General features: G+C 40.7%; 1 protein-coding gene across 8 annotated transcripts in view; it reads right to left on the bottom strand.

Moving 5' to 3' along the window:
• samd12 (sterile alpha motif domain containing 12) overlaps positions 1-15,970 on the bottom strand; it is a 224,204-nt gene extending 208,234 nt beyond the window's left edge. For 5 of the 8 annotated variants that reach the window (XR_007451603.1, XR_007451604.1, XR_007451605.1 and 2 more), the window contains exon 1: positions 15,086-15,518. Coding sequence is in view for 5 of the 8 variants with exons in the window: in XM_049602670.1 (XP_049458627.1) it covers positions 15,086-15,146 (61 nt within the window). In the remaining 3 variants the exon portion in view is untranslated. Of the gene's footprint in view, positions 1-15,085; positions 15,520-15,832 lie in introns of those variants that run through there. The other 3 variants (XM_049602669.1, XM_049602665.1, XM_049602664.1) reach the window with 3 other exon arrangements.
• Between the last annotated feature and the right edge of the window lie 6,127 nt (positions 15,971-22,097).

The raw sequence follows: 22,097 nt of genomic DNA, 5'->3' as shown, positions 1-22,097 counted from the left end.
AGATGCTGAGCTTTCTAATGTCATCATAATTCTTTTTGTACTCCAAATATTAAGCAAAATACATCACATTACATAATCACTGAGCCATGGATTTGAGAAAAGGGTCTTTAAAGTTTGCAGTACGGAAGGTGGCTGCAAAGATACGTGACAGAGCCTATTAGCCTTCCAATCTGGGAGCGCATGACGTACTCGAGCTGTCCAGGGGTGAAAATACACAGAAAAGCTTGGGGGCCTTTTATTTTGTAGTCCGCAACATTGCGAAGACAACAACAAAATGGTGCTGGAAGATGAGAAAATATTGTTTATATTAGAAGAACTGCGGTCTGTTTGACGAATGCAGTTAACATAAAATAAGCAATAAAGTTTACATGACAATATTCAAAACCTGGATTATTTTTTAAATTAAAATACATCTAGTTTCTCTTGATCAATGGACCCTTACTGACTGAGGGAGTATAACTAATCAAGGAATGGACATCTTCCAAAGTAGCAAGTCACCACTTTTTTTTTCTCGTCTTTCTTGTTCACCAAACCGGTAAATCTAAAAGAATTATACTTTGGTGCTCATAGTGTCTGTAAATTGAACTGAGCGACTGAATTGTGGAGAATCTAACGGAGCTAACAATGTGTAGCATGTCCATACTGAGAAAAGTATAAACATTTAACATTATGTTTTGATACACGATGCTAAGGCACTCATAACTAGAGGTTTTAGTATTCTGAAAGCCAAGACCAGGACCAGAGTGTGGCTGACAAGTGTTCGCTGCTAGCATGTCATCATGCGTTTCCAAGCTTCAAAACTGTATTGACTGTCTAAAAGCCAAGAACCCCAAAATGACCAAAAACTCAAGATGTTGACATATTGAAGAAGCTTCTTGGATGAGAGGCGAAACATCTTCAAGAAACCCAAGCAAGTCCAGTTGCTTATGATATCGCACCTACTATTACCATGACCTGGATGACTGAGAATCTTCACCGACATGTTGACATATTGCAACACGTTAGTGATTTTGAAAGAGCATGCCACAAATCTAGTTGAAAATAAATGTCTGTGTTCCTCTATGTCCCTATATGAAAATTGTGGGAGGATAAAACAATACTGTATACCACTGTCGCAGCCGGTTCTGAAATAATCTGCATCTTCCTTGTGTATGTTCTTGTGTGTATTCTTTAGAAGTAATAATAGTCTGAATAATACAGTATTGATACGGACAATTGATGGTGCCATGCCATTATTGCAGTGGCTAATAATTATGCAGCCCCAATGGGATGCTCCAGGAATGACTCCTAAAATCTGGAAAAGAGTTAGCATTTTAGGAGTCCCCTGTCTCCATGTCAATGTTTTTTTGAATGGGTTTTTGGTAACAAGCCTGAAATAAGGTCTGTGGTTAACACAAGCTTAAGAGACTTTGACGTTTTGTTCTATGACATATAGTCTCTCACCCACTTGTGAATTTTGAAGCTTCTTTGCGTCTTAAAAAATGCAGTTGCATTTAGGCTTCAAAAATCATAAAAGTGGTGTTCATTTGTGAAGATTATCTTGCTGAACAAAACACGTAAGTATCATAATTGTTTGTTTGCCACAGATCTTATTTTCTGCAATAACCCAAAATCCAATGGAAAAATCCCATAGGCTTTTAAACAAGGGCACCAGGGTGACACTAACTTATGTGTCAGCCCACAGAAAGATGTCATCCATGGATAATTCTATCCAGTATTCATTCTCCCAGATGCCCATGGCTAATTATCATGCCGAATGATTTCAACAGACGTTTTAAGGCCTCAACCAATCACTCCTTATCTCTATAGTTAACCAACCCAACCAACGAAGGCAACAAGGACAAGCCACTCAGAGTGAGTGGGGCGGATCATGCCCTCACCACAGTGGGAAGGTCTGATGATGTCACTGCATAACAATTAGCCATGTGCTTCTGTTTGGAAGACTGTGCTAGAAAATAATGGGCTGTACAAATACAAAGGGGCTTTCTGACCATTGGGACATTTTTCTACTATCGCGGCTTGGGAGTCATGAGCAGTTAGTGTTAGTGCAGTTAGTGACAATCAAGAGAAATTTACCTGAGCTGTAAAACACTGCTAATATTAGGCCTATATTCACATCAAACAATATTTCTTTTTATGTAGATGAAAAGCAATTTTTGTCTGTTTAACTTGGGAGATTACAACTAAAACCTATATAATCCAGTAATGCATTATCTGTATGTGCCCTATGAAAACATTGCTGCATTAATAAAGTTACACATTTTTAAAAAAGAAGCATGTATCTTCAAAAATAAACATGGCATATTGTCACATCCACATTGATGTGAGCAAGGAGCAAGGTAAGTCAGCAAGTCAGCAAGAGAGGTGCAGTCCAGAAATTAGGATTCAGCCCTTATTTACCTGCCAGATCGTCTCTTCCTGCTCAGCTTTAGAAGTCCAGCCGTCTTGTTCCTGTCTGCGTGACTTGTTATGACCTTTCGCCAGTCTTTGTGGACTTTTTGCCAGACTGCCTTTGCCCTTTTTGCTCTGGCTCCCTGTCTGCTGTTAAACCTTGCTTTTGTTTTGACCATCAACACAGTAAACTTTCTGCCTCTAAGTCATGCATTTGAGCCAAGTTCCTCAGTATCACAGCTGATATAAAATAAAGAAATAACCTGAAGACACTTTTGTGATTACTGCACCCACCTCGAGTTATGATTTTGGCCACAGTTTTGCTTTGATGTTCAAGCACAAATCTGGCATTTTGCTACTTAATAATAGAAAAACTAAACATCCGCCTAATGTTTTGCTTCTTTCCTGCAGATTCCATCTGCTCGGAGCTCATTGTACCCCTTCCCATTGTTTCTCTTCAAGTGCCTGATTAAATTAGTAGCACTGTAATTTGCTTCGCTGCCACCACCCTTCCAAACACATGAAAAAGAGCAATTACAAATAACCGTTTTTGGTCAACACTTAAATGTGATTTCAGTCTGCAATCCAGCTGTTTTCAGACCATGAACAGCCCTGATGCTTGTACACAGACACTTCATATCGGATTGTTGCATCACAGCTTGACAGAGAGCTGCTTCGAGTAAAATTGCCGGAAAATGTCCTATTTGGATGGCCTTACTTCACAGCTGCACATCCTCATACAACATGGAGCCAACCTATAAACTAGGGATGTCAGTTTCAGTTTATTTTCCATTGGAAAGCTCGACAGCCATTAACCAGTACCTACCGCTTAAGTTTTAAGGGGAAAAAAAGCAAAATGATGTGAAATACAAGAGGCCTTTCCTTTTAGTCTAGCGCTCCATTGGCTTCAGCACCGAACTGTAAAGGTTATGAGAATTTTAGAGGTGGTGAGAATAAAAGGTTTTGTCCTGTAAATGTCTTGCCTTTTATTTAGGGCAGTGCAATATTGGGAAAATCAAATATCACAATATTTTTGAGCAAATAACTCAATATCGATATGCTGTAACATTAGCCGAATGAGTGGCACTGCTAGCTAGCTCCCATCCCTGGATGGTGCGCAGTGCAGTACAGTGAAGCATAGCAAAATTAATCCATAGTCTAACAAGTGTAACCGATTAAAAGCATTCTTGGCGGTTAACCGATTACTGGTTAACCATTGGCATCCCTTGTATAAGTATTACTGTTGTCTAAAACTAGATACTGTACGTGTTCCACTTTAAAAGCTGTCAAAAGATTCAACTCTGCAGCTCTGCTACAGCATGCCACAAAATGACAGTCTTCACCTGACATTGACTCCCTCCATCTGTGCCCACTCAGTGACACACAAACTGCCTCTGATCTGCAGCTTCAATCAGTCAGCAAGAACAGAGCCCAGAGAACCTCATGGTCATCAGGGACCGGAGCTGACACACCGCCAAGTGTCTACACTCGACACAGCAGGGTGCCAAATCATGCAGAATATTTCACAAAAAGCACAAAGGTCGTCGTTTGTGAGGGGGAGGAGAGGCGCACAAAAGGCTGGGAGTACTTTACAATGGTAAAGTGATCGATGAATGACTGGAACATTCGGCAATATTCGTCTCTTCCCCTGAGTTCAATTTGCCTTGTGCTCGTACGTCAATGAAGGTCGATAAAGATACTGTGTACAGAAGATTTTGTCCTGCCTTGTTTGGTGACACAGACAAGGACCCATGCTGTCAGCCAGGTTAATATTGCAGTGCATTAAAAAAAACCAGTCCTAAATAGAGGTCGGATGCTGCAGAGGATTTGCATAAAACAAAGACAACACAAACCCGCACTGCTCTCATCACTTTGCCTTCACTCATCTGCATATTCATCAGATCTAAATGTGGAAGAATCTACACCTTTTCCTTCTTTGATCATTGTGAATCTGCCTCAGTTTGTGCAAGTGTGTCAAGTGCAAAAATGGCTTACAATTCGAGTTGATTGAGCTGTAGCACAAAGCATCCCGAGAATACAGGCGACACTTAACACAGTGAGCAAGAAACCTTCAGGTGTGACATGAATATGAAAATAACTATGATTCGCAACACTGGCGCTTCAAAATTGAATTTAATCTTCTCCACTGGGCTGTATCAGTATTCCGGGCTGTGGTTATGTAAGGTACCATTTTTTTTAACCTTAAGAATGGAGTTCTGCTTGAAACCACATGAGATTTTCCAGAACAAGTACACCAAACTTACTTGGACAAGCCTCTCTGTAAGTTATGGTAGCGTATCAGCCCTACTATTGTACTCCACTGAAGACTGAGGAATAGTTTTGGGATAGGCACTTTCAGCAGTAAGTTTATTCACTTTCTTGCAGACCATTAGATAGGAAGTATGACAAAGTAAAGCTAAGCCAGTAGCCAGTTAGCTTATCTTAGCATAAAGACGAGAAACCAGGAAACAGCTAGCCTGGCTCTGTCCGAAACTTTTTTTGGCTTTGTGCCTGTATTACATAGGAAAGCTGTAGCATTAAAAAGGAAAGAGAGAGGGGGTGACATGCAGCAGGGCCAGAGTTGGAATTGAACCTGCAGCTGCTGCAGCAGGGAAATGGCCTTTGTACACAGGGCTCCCACTCTACCGGGTGAGCGCTAATGGCCGCCCCAAGTACTGTCCAAATCTATCACGTTACATCTGGTTTGTTTAATCCGTTCAAAGATTTAAGTGTCAAAACAACACATTCTGGGGTGCCCAGTAGCTCGGCGAGTAGAGCTGGCATCCCATGCCCAAAAGCAATGTCCTTGCCGCAGTGGCCATGGGTTCGATTCCAGCCCATGGGCCTCTACTGCAGGTCATATCAGCTAACTCGCTGCTAGCTGTAGCTCCAAATTCAAAAGATAGACATGAGATTGGTATTTTCTCATTTAACTCTCTGAAAGACAATTATATTATACCTTAGTTGTAGTGCTATTTATTCGTCTATAGATTGTTTTGGTGTGAGTTGCCGAGTGTTGAAGATATTGGCCGTAGTGATGTCTGCCTTCTCTCCAATACAATGGAACTAGATGGCACTCGACTTGTGGTGCTGAAAGTGCCAAAAATATATCTTTCCAGAAATCATGATGCGGATACTCAAGATAATCCACAGACCTTGTTGTGAGCAGTTTCATGTAGGAACTATTTTCTTTCTATTAACTACACCCGCCAAATGTATCAACATGCAAAAGGAGACATACATCTACTTGTGGACGAGAGGCTCATGCTCATGACAGTGTGAGATGTAAACATTAATGGCGTCCTCCTCAGGTGAGCTGTACATTAGCTAGCTCAGTGGTGCTAGGTGAGCTAGCAGTGGATGCACGCCTTCTTCTGCGTGGTGATTTGATTGGCTGGTGTAGTTTGATAGAAAGAAAATATTTCCTACATGAAACTGCTCACAACAATGTCTGTGGATTATCTTGAGTAACTGGGTTATCATTTCTTGAAAAAGACACTGCTGTTGAGTTTTTCAAATGTAGCTTTTGGCGCTTTGCACACCACAAATGAGTGTCATTTACTTCCATTAATTTGGAGAGAAGGCAGACATCACTATGGCTGATATCTTAAAACACTCAACTACTTACGCAAAACAATCTAGACTGATAAACAGCACAAAAGTCAGGAAAGAGGAAAAATATGTTATATTTGATTTGGGGGTAAACTGTCTCTTTAAGACAGTTTGTTTACTTCTAAATTAAATTCTGGTTAAACTGAGTGTGAGCTTGAAAACAAAGAACCCGTCATGTCAGGCCTGAGACAGATCTGATAGAATTGTAAGGAGTAAACCCCTGACATTTGAAAGACAGATTGTCTCCAGGTACAAGGCAGGAGATGGAAGTCTCTGTAAGTCCGTTGATGAGAGGCCTAAATGGGCATACTGACATTGCGACAGGACAACTCTGTGCCCACTGCAACTATTTTTTCTATCCTTATTTTCTATTTTTATTTTCTGCTTAGCTCTCATTCTAAATTCCACGCAGCAGCACTTTAGCATGGTGCATCAAAGATGGCTGTAGGTCCACCCAAGGGAAGATTACACAACACCGCTCTCCTGTGACATTTGCCACATCTTCTGTCATCTTAATCCCATTCCTGCTGAGTAAGGTCAGGCAGACGCTCCCTCGCCATAGCAACTCCTGATTAGCCTGACTAAGATGTAATCCAATTCCAGTGACTCGAATAAACATGTTTTTTCGACTAATTCTATTCTTGGGTTAGATCCCGGGGATGGATTTGAAATGAGTTTTCTGAATGGGTGAACAAGCAGGCTGAGCAGGGCAGGACATATCAAGGAGGCTTGACATACAGAGGCAAGAGAGGAGGAGTAAAATGAACAACCTCTGCCACAGGGGTAAACACTGTGGCTGGACATGGGGTCTGGTTCTTGGCTCTTTCTTACATCTGTGTGTATCTACATGCATAGCTTCTGTCACATGTTGATAAGAAACCTAGTTCTTTATTATTACCCTAAGGTCACGTAGCCTTATTATAGCCAGCCTATTATGACATAGTAATGACATAAGGATTTATGCTGATTGAATAACACTACGTGCTGGTGACCTGGTGGTTAAGACGCATACCATACAACCACCTTCCCTGCATGTCATACTTCTCTCTTTCCCCTTGTGTGCCGTTTCTCTCTGAGCTGTCAACTGTCCAATAAATCCAAAAAGGATTACCTCAAATAGCACCGTGTTATAAAAGTGGGGCTGTGTGAGCTTGGGTATGTTGCCACAGGTGCCGATAAGGGGATAAAAAAACAATTGTACTCCTCTGAGGCAACTCTGGAGAGTTATCACAGCGGGAATAATTTGCTCCTCTATCCTGATGTTTTCAAAGTAAACAGTAGAATTAACATATTCATTCTCCAAGGTAATCTACCTGCAGTGTGTGCTTATTTGATTGCCCCACCAAGTGCAATCCCAGAGGACTTTGGATTGTGCTGTGGATAGGGCTGGGGGGGGGGATATAAGAAATATAACAATATTTTTGAATACCTAAATATTGCCATGATACTGTAGGGTTGACTATTGATGATTGAAATATTGACACAATGACATTTTTGATAAATAATCATCAGTAATGTGGATACTATGACTAAGTGGGTAAAGGCAGATAATAGAACAGCTGGAACAGTCTTGTAAGTTCAGAAAATTACATCGCTTTAATGTAATGCTGCATCTAAAACCAGGAAAAGACAACACTTACAGCCCAGTCTCATTCCCATGTCATGAAATACTAACACTTTGTCGCGCCTCTTGGCATGTGATATCGATGCCAAAGGCACCTTGAGCGTATTCATGAGGCGCACTGGGCTTTCAACGAACTCCAATGTAAACCCATCCACAGCAGTATATAAAGCTGAGAGCAACTGAAGTAGTATTTAAAGTGAAAAAGTCTGCGTAGGGTGGGAGGGAGTTGAGGTGGATCAAAGTGGACTTTCATCCAGGAGACCACAGTTTGTGTCCCGTATGAAACCAAGTCAATGTTGTTTAAATGAAACATTACGTAACTTACATTCCTACATCCCATGTGAAACCAAAAGTCACCACTGTTTTAACTGACATCACTCCAGTGCTGATTTTACGTCACATAGCACGACAAACTTACTTATTTCCACCTAAAATAATCATTTAGTTTCTAAACCTTACTGTGACCATTTCATGACATTAACCACGTTACAGTGTGTTTCAGCCGTGCGTCACACAAGCTCCCTTTATACTACCTAGTCAATGTTGCGCAGTTATGCCGCCTCGCTGTTCTGTATAGGCGGTACAATCACAGAATGGGGAACAGAGTTGTCTCGCCTCTGAGCCTGGAACAGAGGTAGTAACAGCGCCGAAACAATGTCTGTATAGGGACAGCCAGCAGGATGCGAACGTGACCTTTTGATGACGTGTTATGTGTGTTACCCACAGCGAGAGAATTAAAAAGTAGCTGTTAGCAGCTAGCAGCTAACTCATAGAGAAGAACAGCTGCTGGAAATATCACACATTGGGAAAACAGTGAGGTTCATCATCATTGAGGTCCTTACCCTCTGAGCAGAGGACCAGATCAACCGCCATATAACATAGACCGTAAAGATTGTTATGCCATTGTTATTGTTTTTAAAGTGCTGCCATGTTACATGTCACACTAGAGGCCAATACTGTTGTCACATGTCGCACCTGTCACGCCTGTTTTGATTCTGCAATGCCAGAAAGCAGTCTATAATCACACAATGGAGTGGCATGTTCCTATGGTCGTTCAGGTCTGTGTGACAATGCAAAGGTGGCATTAAGAAAGGACTTCCTAGCAGCCCTATAGCTGCTTAAACGGGTTGCTGCTGTGTAAAAGGGGCTACATATACACTACAGGGTGCCCTGTGCATTGGTATTAGAAGCCAAGGGGCTTGACAAAGTATTGGTATTTGACAACCTGGGTTGACACCTACTTACCTTAATAAAAATAATAAGATGCAAGGTTCAACTTGCTTGACTACACTGCGTTTCTATGTCGGTCCCCCTGCTGTGCCAACCACTGTTCGACCATTTCTGTTTCTTTCTGAGAGAATCAATCAATCAATCTGACATTCACATCTACTTCACACAGTGAGTTACCTGCTGTGCAGAGGTGAGGAAGGAGGCAGGGTTTAAACTTCTCTCTCTACAGCTCTTTTTTCTTTTTTTACACAGCTATGTCTGCAGGTTTTCTTGTGAACAACTGCCTTTCTAGAGACACACTACAGCCTCATTTTTACTGCTTCTGCCAAGCACTTCAGTTCGTTACCAATTAGAACTTATTTTTGTGTTTACATTGTCAAATGTTGAGGATTGTACCAAAAGAACCATTGTATTCCATACTGTGTTGAGGTACCTTGCACACTGACCTGATACTAAAAGGTGAAGCGAGAAACACTGCAGTCTGGTCACTGGTCAAGAGAGAATTGCCACTCTGGCTCTACAAAGATTCAATGCACAAACCCATATCCCATTAAGAAAGACTCTGAACACTCCAGCCTGTTCATTGCTGTTGTAAAAGTGTTGCATAACCATGTTCAGACGATCAACAGGGTGCAGACGTTCCTCCCTGTAAAGAGGTAACACACCAAGAGCTGGACGGAGCAGTGACGCAGCTTGACTGTTCGATAACAATGCCACCTACATTATAAATTATCATTTGGGGTGAAAATGCTTAACAGATCTGGGGTTTAGGTACATGCCCATACAGGTTACCTACCAGTTCTGAGGGTACAATACAGAAAGTGTTGGTGGAAACGCAGCTTATCAAACAGTATCCCATGACAACCAGCTTTTCACACACCTGCCCCATCGTCATTGTGGTTAGGACTAAATATGATATCAGATATTATGTTGTGACTTTGTCCATATCAGCTGTTAGGAAGCAACAGTACTTGAGACTATGATCCACACTGAGGACTTGAGGCAGGATGATCTAAAGCTTTGTCACCAGGAGCCTCTGTCAAGCCAATGGAGTGCTACTGCTGCCTAATTACGACAGTTAAAAGCAATACGAGTCTGTATTTCTATGAGATTAGTTCTCAAAACACAAGTACAACTGCATGTGACACACGAATGTGTAAGGTCGGACCAAGCCACACAGCTTCACTAACAGATGATGTAATCCATCTCAAACACGGCATCAGATTTACTGTCCAACGTGATGTAACAATTCCCAAGACTCTTGTCTTACACCTCTTGCAGGTACAAGAAATGTGTCAGAGAGAGCAACACATTTTCTGACACATACTCCTCAAGCATTTCCTTTCCAGGTGAGACTTTAAAAAGAATGGATGCTTGCAAAAAATGATGCTTGCACAAAGAAGCAATATACAGATTATGTTGTAGAGTTTTAACTAAAAGCAGCTAATATAAATTTTCACACTACAGTATGTAGAGCCTGATTAAACCTGTCTCCTTCTTTAGAAAGTAAATTGAACTTCTTGCCACCTTTAAGTGTTATCATTACGGAGCTTTGCAGATATTTGAACAGAGTTTTGTGTTTTCTTGCACAGACTCAATTTGCCAAAAGAAGCTAAGTGGAAGTGCCTTTCAAAGTAGCGCTGAAATGGCGGGAGGCACTCTCCAAAGTGCTAGTTTCTCAAAGAGCTTATTGTCTTCTCATGTGTAATAAATTATTAAATAGTTGACCTATATTCTCGTGTCTTAGAGGGGTTGGTGGAGCACTGGAACAGAAAACAGTGACACTGCAGAGTTGTTGTGATTTCTCTCAAACGACACATCTTAAATTAAAAGTGATGGTGCTGCGGGGAGCTTTGTCTGATCCACAGGGAGAGCTTTGCTTTTACCGCAGAGGAATAAACACCACCCGTTTTAATTAAAGCCAAACTAAAAACAGAAACAGGACTTTTTATGCTAACTGTGGCAAATTTAGAAATGCAGATCAGTATGCACTATGTAAACCAATCAGTGAGTGTCATCTGAGGGGAACAAGGATAGAAACACAACAGCAATAAGATTATACTTGACACACTTACTGCAGGTTACTTTCACTTGTGTCTTTTCTGATTAATCAACTGATCATTTGCATTTTTTGGTCTAGAATTAGTCATAGACTCCCCGGGGACTCAATTTATAATGATAACCACTAATTAATCTTTGCATTTGAGAAGCTGGAACCAAATAATGTGATTTTACTGATGATAAGATTCAACAGTCCAAATAATCACTCATTAATTTCCTTTCAATGAACTACACAATTTCAGAACAAAATCTAAATCACAAATTTAGATGATGGTTAAGAAGTTGACAGAAGTATTCAGATCGTTTACTCAGGTAAAAGTATCAATATAACAAAGTAAAAATACTCCATTACAAGTAAAAGTCCTTCATTCGAAACCGTTCTTAACATAGTACAAAACAATTAGCAGCTGACCTAAGGGTTCACAAAGGGTCACAAAATAAATCTGAGGGGTCATGAGGTAAGGTTGTCAAAAGTACTGATACTTAGATACTTCTTTTTGATATCATTTTATTGTTTAAAATACTAATATTTCCTTTTATTATACATTCAATAGTATCAAGAGTACTGAAGAAGAAAAAATATCTACAATCAGATTTTCAACCCAAGTCTGCACAGATGAAACTAGAAAAGTGCACTCAGCAGAGAGCAGATCTCTGGCAGGCGACCGTGTGCCCCCCAAGCTGATCATGGACACGCTGGACAATTCTTTAATTCCAGCAGACAGAGTACCCCTGCTGTGCTAAATCAGGCGGACACAACGCTCCAACCTGCCTTACTTTAGTGGAACATAACATATGTGTTATGGAATCAGTCTGCAGCTGCTCTGGATTAAAATGAGACAAAACCTTTCTACAGATGTCAGTTTCTAAACTACAGTGAAGGTCAAAATGTGTCCTGCAACCGACAGTAAGGCTTGTTGTTTTTAGCTGAGCCTGATTTCTGGAAAACTTGTGGCCACTACCAGCCAGTTAAGAGGAGTGGGGAGTCAGCAGTCGATGACAGTTTAACAGTCAATACAGAAGAGATCATTGAACATACAGTCACAAATATGCACATGAAATATTAGGCTGATTGGTTCAGTAGTTTGCTAGACTAGCTGTGGACAAACACACACACGCACACACACAACCAAATGCATGATCGCCTTGAGGAGATAACAGTCAAGGGGAAAATGGCCCTCAAAACTGTGTTGGTATGTGTTCAGTGACTTGTTCTGTACCAACACTGTGTCCAGGTTGTTACTGAAAAATTATTTTGAGTATCTCTGAGTTTTTTTACTTATTGCCGAAGTATCAAAAGAGGTACCAAGTATCTTTAGACATAACATTATGTATTATAATCACTTATTATATAACAACATTATTCTAAGATGATTAGTATGACACAGTGAATTAGAGAAAAAAAAGTTCGGCAACACAATTCTATACAGATTTTTTGGACTGATTCTTTTCTTTCACTTATTTCTGTGTGTGAAAATTGATAATTTTACCTTTTTGGGCCTCAAATAGCTATTTAGCTGAAACCATCTGAAAAGTTTAGACTGGAAAACAAGTTTTAGAGACCTGAAACATGACAAGACTGGTCACAAGCCACAAACATGTTAATGTAGTGTATTCTGTAAGGGCATTGCGTTTTTGTAGTGAAATCTAAATCTGGAAAGTAATCTGATATATAGTGGCGTAGAAGATTAAATTGGCAGAAACGAGAAACGAGTAAAGTACTTTAAAGTAAATGTACTTTGTAATTTTCCACCACTGACTCCTATCTGACTTTCCCTCTGAGGAGGCGCATCATCATCATGGTCTTCAAGGAGAAAGCATTTCAAAGTGTTGTATTTCAGCCACAGCAAGGGGCTGTATAGGATGTTTCGGCCACTCTGGCAAAATCTGATCCGACCTTGTTTGTTTGGAAGTGCAGTTTTTCTCCCTAATTCTGGTAGACATGTTAGTTACAGCGGCTTCAGGGGATAGAGACATGACTCATAATTCATCTCTCTCAGTGACACAAGTCAGTGAATCATGATTGAACGCACTGAGTTGTCCCAGAGCTCCTTGAGCTGCTCAAGTCACAAATTGTATTGATGCTGTATTTCACGCTTTGCATTTCTGCAGCAATAACAAAAGAAACAGAAGTTAAAGCTTTCAAAAACTGTATTCTGCTGTTAAAAAAAGCTTTCGTGTATTACACCGTCTGTGAAATCAGTCGCATCATAATTTCGGAATTCCACGGTTTAGCAGAGGGTGTTTCTCCATAACTATCACATCTAACAAAGAGATACTGTTAAAATGCTAACCCACCGATTTTATTCATCTGTGTTAGCCTGGATAACAAAAAGACGAGAAAGGGATGAAGGAATGGATAAAACTGAATAACGGACAAACCATTCAGCTCTGGAACAAAGAGTGCATCTGCAGGCAGCCTTAGGGCCCGCCTTCCTCTTCTCTGCTTTGAAAGACGAATCTCAAGAGATGCATGACTGAAACTATACAGAGGGATATGCTGCTGGAAGGATGGCAGTGTCATAACTGCTGCTCTGGTGCTCATCGTATATCATTAAAGACACATTAAAAAGCTTTGAGATGGATGGCAATATCTTTTACACCTGTAGGTCAGCTGCCAACACCACAAAGAAGCTGCAACATCAGAGCAAGAGGGGTGCAACTTGTACGAGACATTTCTCAATCTTAAAAAGGCACAAATAGAGAAACTGTTGGTAAAGTGGGGGCAAGAGGCCTCAAGGGGAGCTCATAAGGCTTTCAGGTAGTCATTAGGTAAAATATTAGGTTTTGTTTCAAAATTTGCAAGGGTTTGAGGTCCTCCCCTAGGAAATTTTGAGCGCCAAACACTTAATTTCCTGCATTCTGGTGAACTTTTATGCATCAATTTTTTGCCTTTTCAGAATCAACTTATGGTGGAAATGTCCTTCATTTCATCAAAATAAAAGTCCCCTGCCACTTCCATGTTTCCATTTGGGGTAGAGCTTTGATTGGCGCCCAAAAAAAATCAGTCCTGACCCTACATGAACCTGCACAGCCCCGACCACAGCAGCAGTTTTGGACCCAAGCCCAACTCAAAACCCAAATTTCAACTGTAAAAAAATATATATTTTCTAATATTTTTTACAAGCTAAGGGCTGATGTGTTTCCTTGCACAACTTTTCCTTCTCTTATTCCTTCTGTTATTTCAATAGTCTGCCATCGGCTCTGCATCTTGTGCACAACAGGTTTGGCAGAGTGGGCTGCGCCCCTTGATGCCATGGTGATGTGGCGCACAGATGATGACCACTGCTCTCCGCTGCATGTTATGCACATCTGCCCAGTTACTGGGGAGCTAGAAGCAAACACTGCCAACCAAGTCACCTTGCAGCCCCTCTCCCATGCACGCTCTCTCTCTATCCTCTGGATCTCCACTATATTGCTCCGTTATTCCATCATCACTCTGCCTTTCTCTCTGTCATGACCCCTCCTCTTTCTCTCTCTTACCGTCTTGATTCAATCCAATGCAACTGCTGCCATTTAAGCACAAGAACTGCCAGTTTCATAAAAAGAAATACTGAGAAATATTACAGCCTGGCCTGGCCCGAACCCGCCAGGTTGGGCCCAATCGGGCAGAAAATCAAACCTCTAATTGTGTGGGGACAAATTCACAAGTTCTAAATAGTGAGAGGGAGATGTCCCCTGCACCCCCCCTGAAATCTACACCTATGGATCACAAGTAGAGAAAGATATCCTCACACTGCATTTGGCAAAACAGGAGTTAAGCAGTTTAACACGCATCTTCTTTTGGGTCCTCAACATGGGAAAATATGAGAAGTCACGCAGCAGAGCATCAGCAGCACTCTGCATCAGTGTCAGCACATATAAATATTGATCAGCAAACACAGCATGACAGCATGCAGCCCATTGCTATACATGTCAGTAGAGGAACAGGAGAGACAGGTTCAGGTCAAACAGCACAACGTGTGGACAAGGTGTATAAAATGCCCTGTAATGGCTGTCAGAGATGAATAACCTGATCTAGGTTAGGTATGCAGGAGTGTCTCATACCAATCATACCTGCACTGGCAGACACACAGTGGACTGAACTGGAAAAGCCTTTGAAGAGGGAGAGCTAGTCCAGCTGCATGCATGTGACACCCCCTCCCTCCATCTCCCCCTCCAACATACCTCTCATTGGATTCTGGATCCACAAGATGCCCCCGATAAGGTGAGGAGACTGGCCGAGCATCCCGAGTCACTTTCCTCACCTCTAATGTCCGGAGCGAGCACCTTATAGCACTGATCTGTTCACTGACAATCACGGGGAGAAGCGGGTGACTTCCCCTGTCCACATGTCTCACCACCTGCTGCCAGATGAGCAGCCTCAGCCGGAGTGCTGAGCGCTCTGTTGCGCCACAACACAGGGAAAAAAAGCCCGGTGAATATTATCTAAGAAACAAATACCCAGGAAAGAGGTGTTGATCTCAGCTGTGCGGAGCTCCGGTGTCCTCCAGAGAACACAGAGCGCACGGCACGCCGGGGATGATTATGCAAAAGAAGTGGACGCTCCTCTCCTCGGTCGCAGACCTGTTAACCAGTCTCCAACGACCAGGCGCACACGCACACTCACAATATAAATACAGAAAGAGGCTGCGCGTTAACACGAGTCTTTATGGTGTGTGATCATGCACCATTGCACATACATCATGCACAGTGTAATAATAACAGAAGATGACCAGGGCTACGTAATGCACAGAGAGCAGGGCTGCAATATCACCCAATCACAGGCTTTCACAGGTGACCCGACTGTGTCTGGGTTGAGCCATGCATGCACACCATACAGCTCCGATCATCACGACAACTCCAACTATTATGTTTAAAACGAGCACAGAAACGGAAGTGGCATCGTGGACATCACGGGGTGAAGCGTCTTACCTTCGACAGCCATAATGCTACTCCACAGATCTGGGCATCACTCGTGAGGGAGCAGGCGAAATGTAAAACTCAACGCTCTCTCATTGTACCTTGTTTGGCGTGTTATCATCACTTTGCTGCGGGCAAGCCGGAGCGCACAGCTGCTGCCGCGCCTCAAAGGATCCTGGGAAGTGTAGGCTCAGCGCTTTGAGGGATATGAGGGGGAAAGCAAGTTTCCTCAGTTTTGCAGAGAAAGCGCCTCTCTTTGCCTCTCTCCGTCTGTGCCACACACACACACTCTCTTTATGTGTGCATTTGCGCGTGTCTTGTCCTAAAAAAAAAAAAAAAAATCAAATCACCAAATTAAAGCACACAAATATTCCTATTGATAGGGCAAGGCATGAAGTGGCTCACACTGAAATTAACAGCAACATTTTGCCGCATTTAGCTTCAAACAATGTTTAAAAAAGTGGTGTGAATTTTTTAAAGTCAATTTTTACCACATTTACAGCAATGTTTTAAGTGTGTTAAATATAATGTCACCATTAAAATCTAAATATCAAATGATAACCTAAATGTTAAATCTAAATCAAAATGTTTAAACTAAATGTCAAATCTAAATGTTAAATCTAAATCTAAATGTTAAATGTTAAATCTACATGTTAAATCTAAAGCTAAATGTTAATGTTAATCTAAATGTTAAATCTAAATGTTAAATCTAAATCTAAATGTTAAATCTAAATGTTAAATCTAGAGCTAAATGTTAAAGCTAAAGCTAAATGTTACCCTAAATGTTAATGTTATTCTAAATGTTAAATCTAAAGCTAAATGTTAATCTAAATGTTAACGTTAATCTAAATGTTAAATCTAAATGTTAAATCTAAATCTAAATGTTAAATCTAAAGCTAAATGTTAATCTAAATGTTAACGTTAATCTAAATGTTAAATCTAAATGTTAAATCTAAAGCTAAATGTTAACGTTAATCTAAATGTTAAATCTAAATGTTAAATGTAAACCCCATAAAAACATGTCATTGTATTTCTAGGCTACAGCACATTTCATTACAATTAAACTCAGAAGTATTTGGATTAAAATGCATGCAGCAACAAGTAACATGTACAGAGAAATGTAGTACAAAAAAAAAAAAAAAATAGATAGATAGATAGATATAGTTTTGCACATGGACTCAGTTGTGATAGATCTCGTCATCACACAGTTTCTTCCAGGGAATATAGGACCAAAACAACCAAAAGCACTCTAGATCTGCTTTAAAGTTAGTTTTAAAGTTAGATACCACTACTTGGAGGAATAGTTCAAAATTAAGCTTTTTCGCTTTGATGATGAGAGTTTAATTAGAAGATCTGTAGCTCTTAACTTAGCTTACAAGAAACAGCTAGCGAGGCTCTGTTGAAGGTAACAAAATCAGCACCTCTGACACTAATTAATTTAAACGTTAGCTCTCCTTTCAAATCACTCCTCACTCGACAGCTTTAAATATGTCGCTCCACAGGTAAACACCTACATTATCCCTCTTACCTGTAGCATTATTTATAAGTCTAGATTGTTTTGATGTGAGTTTCAGAGTGTTGGAGATATCAGCCATACAGGTGTCTGCCTTCTTTCCAATGGAACTAGGAGGCTGTTCACACGTTGCTGGCTATTTTCATAAACGGACATTTCACCGTCTCCGTTTTCAAAAAATTCTTCATTTACACTTACCCGTGTATATATACACAAGAGCATGCCAAACCTGTAGGTGGCAGTGTAACGAGAAGCTCAAGCCTTCCATGTATCCATGTCACCATAGCAACATAGGTCGCACTCATGGGTCGCACTTTTGACACAGGCGCAAGTTCCGGCGCATACTGTGACGTGGGCTGCCTATAACTCCGTCTATCTCCGTTTATCTCAGTTTACATGCAAACGTGCAACCGGAGTTTTCCAAAATCTCCACTCTGGAGTTTTTAGAAAGACTCGTTTTTCAGAGGAGAAATCTCCATTTGCGTGTAAACAAAGGGCACAAACGAAGGAAGATGTCTCCGTTTATCAAAATCACCGTGTACGTGTAAACGACCTCTAGATGGCACTTGGCTTGTGGTGCTCAAAGCATCAAAAATACATTTGAAAAACTCAAAAGCAATGTCTCTTTCCAGAAATCCTGACGCGGTTACTCAAAATAATCCACAGACCTTGTGTGTGTGTGAAGTTTCATGTAGGAACTATTTTCTGACAAACTATACTCACCAACCAAATCAATGTGCAGAAGGAAGCTTGCATGGAAAAGAGGCTTGTGATAGTGAGAGATGTAAACATTAATGGCGTCCTCCTCGGCTGAGCTGTTACGTTAGGTAGCACAGTGGTGCTGGGTGAGCTAGCAGTAGGTCCATGCTTTCCTCTGCACGATGATTCTGTTGGTGGGTGTAGTTCAGAAGAAAGAAAATAGAAACCTTTAGAAACTGCTCACAACGAGGTCTGTGGATTATCTTGACTAACTGGGTAATGATTTCTGGAAAAAGCGACATTGCTGTTGAGTTTTTCAAATGTATAATTTCGGTGCTTTGAGCACCACAAGCCAAGTGTCATCTAGTTCCATTATACTGGAGAGAAGGCAGACATCTCTACGGCTGATGTCTCCAACACTTGACAACTCACATCAAAACAATCTAAATTGATAAACAATATTACAGGACAGAGGAAAAATATGTATTCTTGATTTTTGGGGTGAACTGTCCCTTTAAAAGTTGAAATCAGGGCGAAGGCTGAATTCAAGAAAGAAATCATGTTGGCTGCTGCTCTGTTTGTCATTAAGTCATAAAACCTTTGATTGCCCACATCCATATTCAGCTTCGTGGGTGTTAATGCTTTTTGCACTCCACAGCAATAAAACAGTATCTCATTTTTTCAGTGACTGTGTCTAAATGTGCATAACATAATTATCAGGTCCTCAAACTCAGAGCTACAATAGAGACTGTAAATCCTCTTTGGTATGCTAATTAAACTGACACATCTCCTCTATGTGTCAATTAAATGTGCAACTTTTCTTCCTGTGTGTAAACGTTCCTCACTGCGTGATGATGTTATTGTCATCTGTCTATGTGTGATGTTGCCTACACTGGCAAGTGAGCGTATATATGAGCTGTACCAAAAACGAAATCAGTGTACCTAGGTCATGATGTCATTACACTGAAGTGACATTGTACTGCTGATAACCTCTCAAGAACGAAGGAAAGCATGACATTTCGAGCATAGTATACACCATAAGATTTATTTGCAGATGTGGAGGGAAGTCAGATTTGACCCCTGAGGACCAAGTGACGAGACGACCCAATGAGAACATGCATCAGGCACACAACACTCTGTGTGACACAGAATGTACGACTCTGCTCTGAGGTGAAACCCTGTGATTGTAGAGAGTCCTGTGAGTGGACAAATCCAAGATGGCCGCCAGTCCACCAGGTCTAATGTTGAATGGTCTAATTTTGGAACTAGACAATGTAGAAAAACATTAGGGGGGCATTTCTAGCTAAACTGGGTACGCTCATTTGTTTGGTGATACTTCTGAGATCACCAGAATTCAAGGCAGTGCAATAAGGTCAAGATGAAAGTAAAATTTACCAAAAAATTGAACTTTGCAAATGGGCACCCAGTGGTGTCACTGTAGCAAACTGAGTTGCACAATTTTACTTTATTTCATTTACCAAATCTGGATAAATATTTATGTAGTGCAATTTTGAATAAGTGTTGGATATGAGATAAATGTTTGTCAAACCACAACCTTCAGGGCTGAAAAATGACGCCAACATGCGTGCCAAAAACTGCAGTTTTCTGAACAGCGAGTTGAGGCTGGATCCAAAACAGAGTCAGTTCCCATAGTGCCCATAGTGTTAAAATGCCCAAATTTACAGCAGAAAAAAAAACATGTTTACAGCCTGGTACAAAAACTGTTTTGGTTTCTGATTTCAACTTTCCTGACAACTGTACAGGGGGTCAGTTTTTATATAATTGACCTGTTGAGTGGCTGACTGTCTGCTAATAGTGTCCTCGGCTCCTACATCAGATCTACCCCTCGCTCCTCCACAGCGCCAGCCTCTCGCCCAAATATGATCACTTCTGGCTCCAAAAAAACAAGATGGTGAAGGCTGAAATGCCAGACTCAAGGCTTCAAAACAGGAGTCCACCAATCAGTGAGTGACGTCACGGTAGCTATGTCCATTATTTTACAGTCTATGGTCAAAACATGTTATAGTTGCTGTTGTCATGCAGGAAAAGAAACTTTTTTTTAATGTTTTATATATTGAACACACATTAAAGAACAAAAACTCATCGAGGAAACATGCATATAATATTATACAATATAAATGTTATTAAACTAGTTGAAGAAAATAAACAAAAAATATAATGAACCCTTTCTCTGCCTCGGTTGCCACACAAACATTAACGCAGGAGCCTGAAGTTTTTCTTCCTCTGCACTGTAAAAAGTTATATATGTTAAATGACAACAATAATAATAATATCGTACAATTCCCTCATGATCACTGAAATATGTCGGCAACACTATTGAATCTATATAATACTGTGTTGTATTCAAATGCATATGGTCAATGTGCCTTTTCCTCCATAGGCTGTTTGACAACCTGAATGCACCCTTTGTTATATATTTGCATAGTGTTGGTGGTTTACACATATCATTGAAATCTCCCATGACAGCACATGCCAATGGACTTGCAAAGCAACTAATGTGGGGTTGTTGCTACTGTGTGATGAACTTCAAGGACAGGTATCGAACCACGATGTCTATAGACTCAAATGAGTAAGCAGCAGGTATCCATGATTCTGTAACGGCAATACAGTTGTGTCAAACTTTGTGTGCATTTTGTGTTCTGTCCTATTTTTACAGAGAAACCATGACATGCACTGAATCGCTCGCTGAACGTCATCCTTACAATGGAGGGCATTGTCTCAAAGTCTTTCATAATACATCCTTATAAAGTTGGGGCAAAGCTTCATGTTACGTATGCCTGTCCTTCAGCAAATATTTTGTTAAGTGACACCATAGCTCTAACAGTAGTTCCCTGTTCTTTACTGAACAAGCTCAAGCCAGGTTAAAGGAAAATTGGTGCCATAATCCACCTTTACTAGTGGCCCAATCCTCTTTTGGAATAATAGGCTTTGAGGTCTGTGACTGGCTTGAGGAATATTTACATTGTTTCCTCCTCTGTGTGCCAAGTTGATTATCATCAAATTAAACATACATTGTGTTTGGAGACATAACACCAGCTGGAATAATTATATGTTGCTGCGCTACATGCCCCATTAATAAGTCTATCAATCACGTCCAGCTTTTCAGTCAAACATATGTTATATACTTTAGTTTGATGTCTCAAAATAACTCAAGTTTATCCTGAATATCTATTCATACTTATTTTAGACATGTCTTCAATAATTGCTTTAGATTATGATTACTAACTTGAATATTTATAGGGCAAATGTACAAAGAGAAACAGTCAAGCAGTTTCACGCCTCTTCAGCAAATCTCCACTTGCTCACAGTGGTGTTCCCTTTGAAAGTGTACACTATCTATTTAATAACTCTGCAAACACAGTGTCTTACTGCTTAGCAACTCGACAGCTTTAAATATGTCACTCCACAGGTAAACACCTACATCATCAACGTAGAAGTGGCTTCCCTTTTACTGGAGGCAACTGGAAAAAATGTCCAACATTAATCACACTTAATCCCAAAAAACACATGGAGTTATGAGTGAACAAACACAACGTGGCCATGAAGTTTATTTCTTCTTAGCATGTGCACCACCTTAAAAATGGAGCATATGTTACACTTGTAACGTAAACCTTTGAACTCAAAGGCAACACACTGCAGTGGAGCTGTCACCACACAGTTACTTGTCACAAATTTTTATCGCCTTGAATCACTACTCGCCCTCTCTGTTGTGGTACGCCATTTTCTGCCTACATCATGAAGTCGGTCTCAACATCGAGTTGAATATAGTTGCTAGCATGTAGCATCTAAACCGACATGCAGCCAGGGCTGGACTGGAAATCAAAACTTAACTGCAGCTTTAAGAGCCCTTGTTTGACGTGCCTTTATGTGATTAACCTGTGATCTAACTTGCAAGCTAGGATCACTAACTCCCCAAGCCTTCTGACTTCATCTTGTAGTATTAAAGTAACAAAAACCCTTAGGGGAAATGTATTGGAGTAAAAGTGGAAGTTGACAGAAATATAAAAACTCAAGTAAAGTACAATAATCCCAAAAATACTGTAC

This window comes from Epinephelus fuscoguttatus, linkage group LG17 (assembly GCF_011397635.1).
Source record: "Epinephelus fuscoguttatus linkage group LG17, E.fuscoguttatus.final_Chr_v1".
NCBI lineage: Eukaryota > Metazoa > Chordata > Actinopteri > Perciformes > Serranidae > Epinephelus > Epinephelus fuscoguttatus.
The sequence above is the reverse complement of the archived record's forward strand: the minus strand, read 5'-3'. Positions and strand labels throughout refer to the sequence as shown.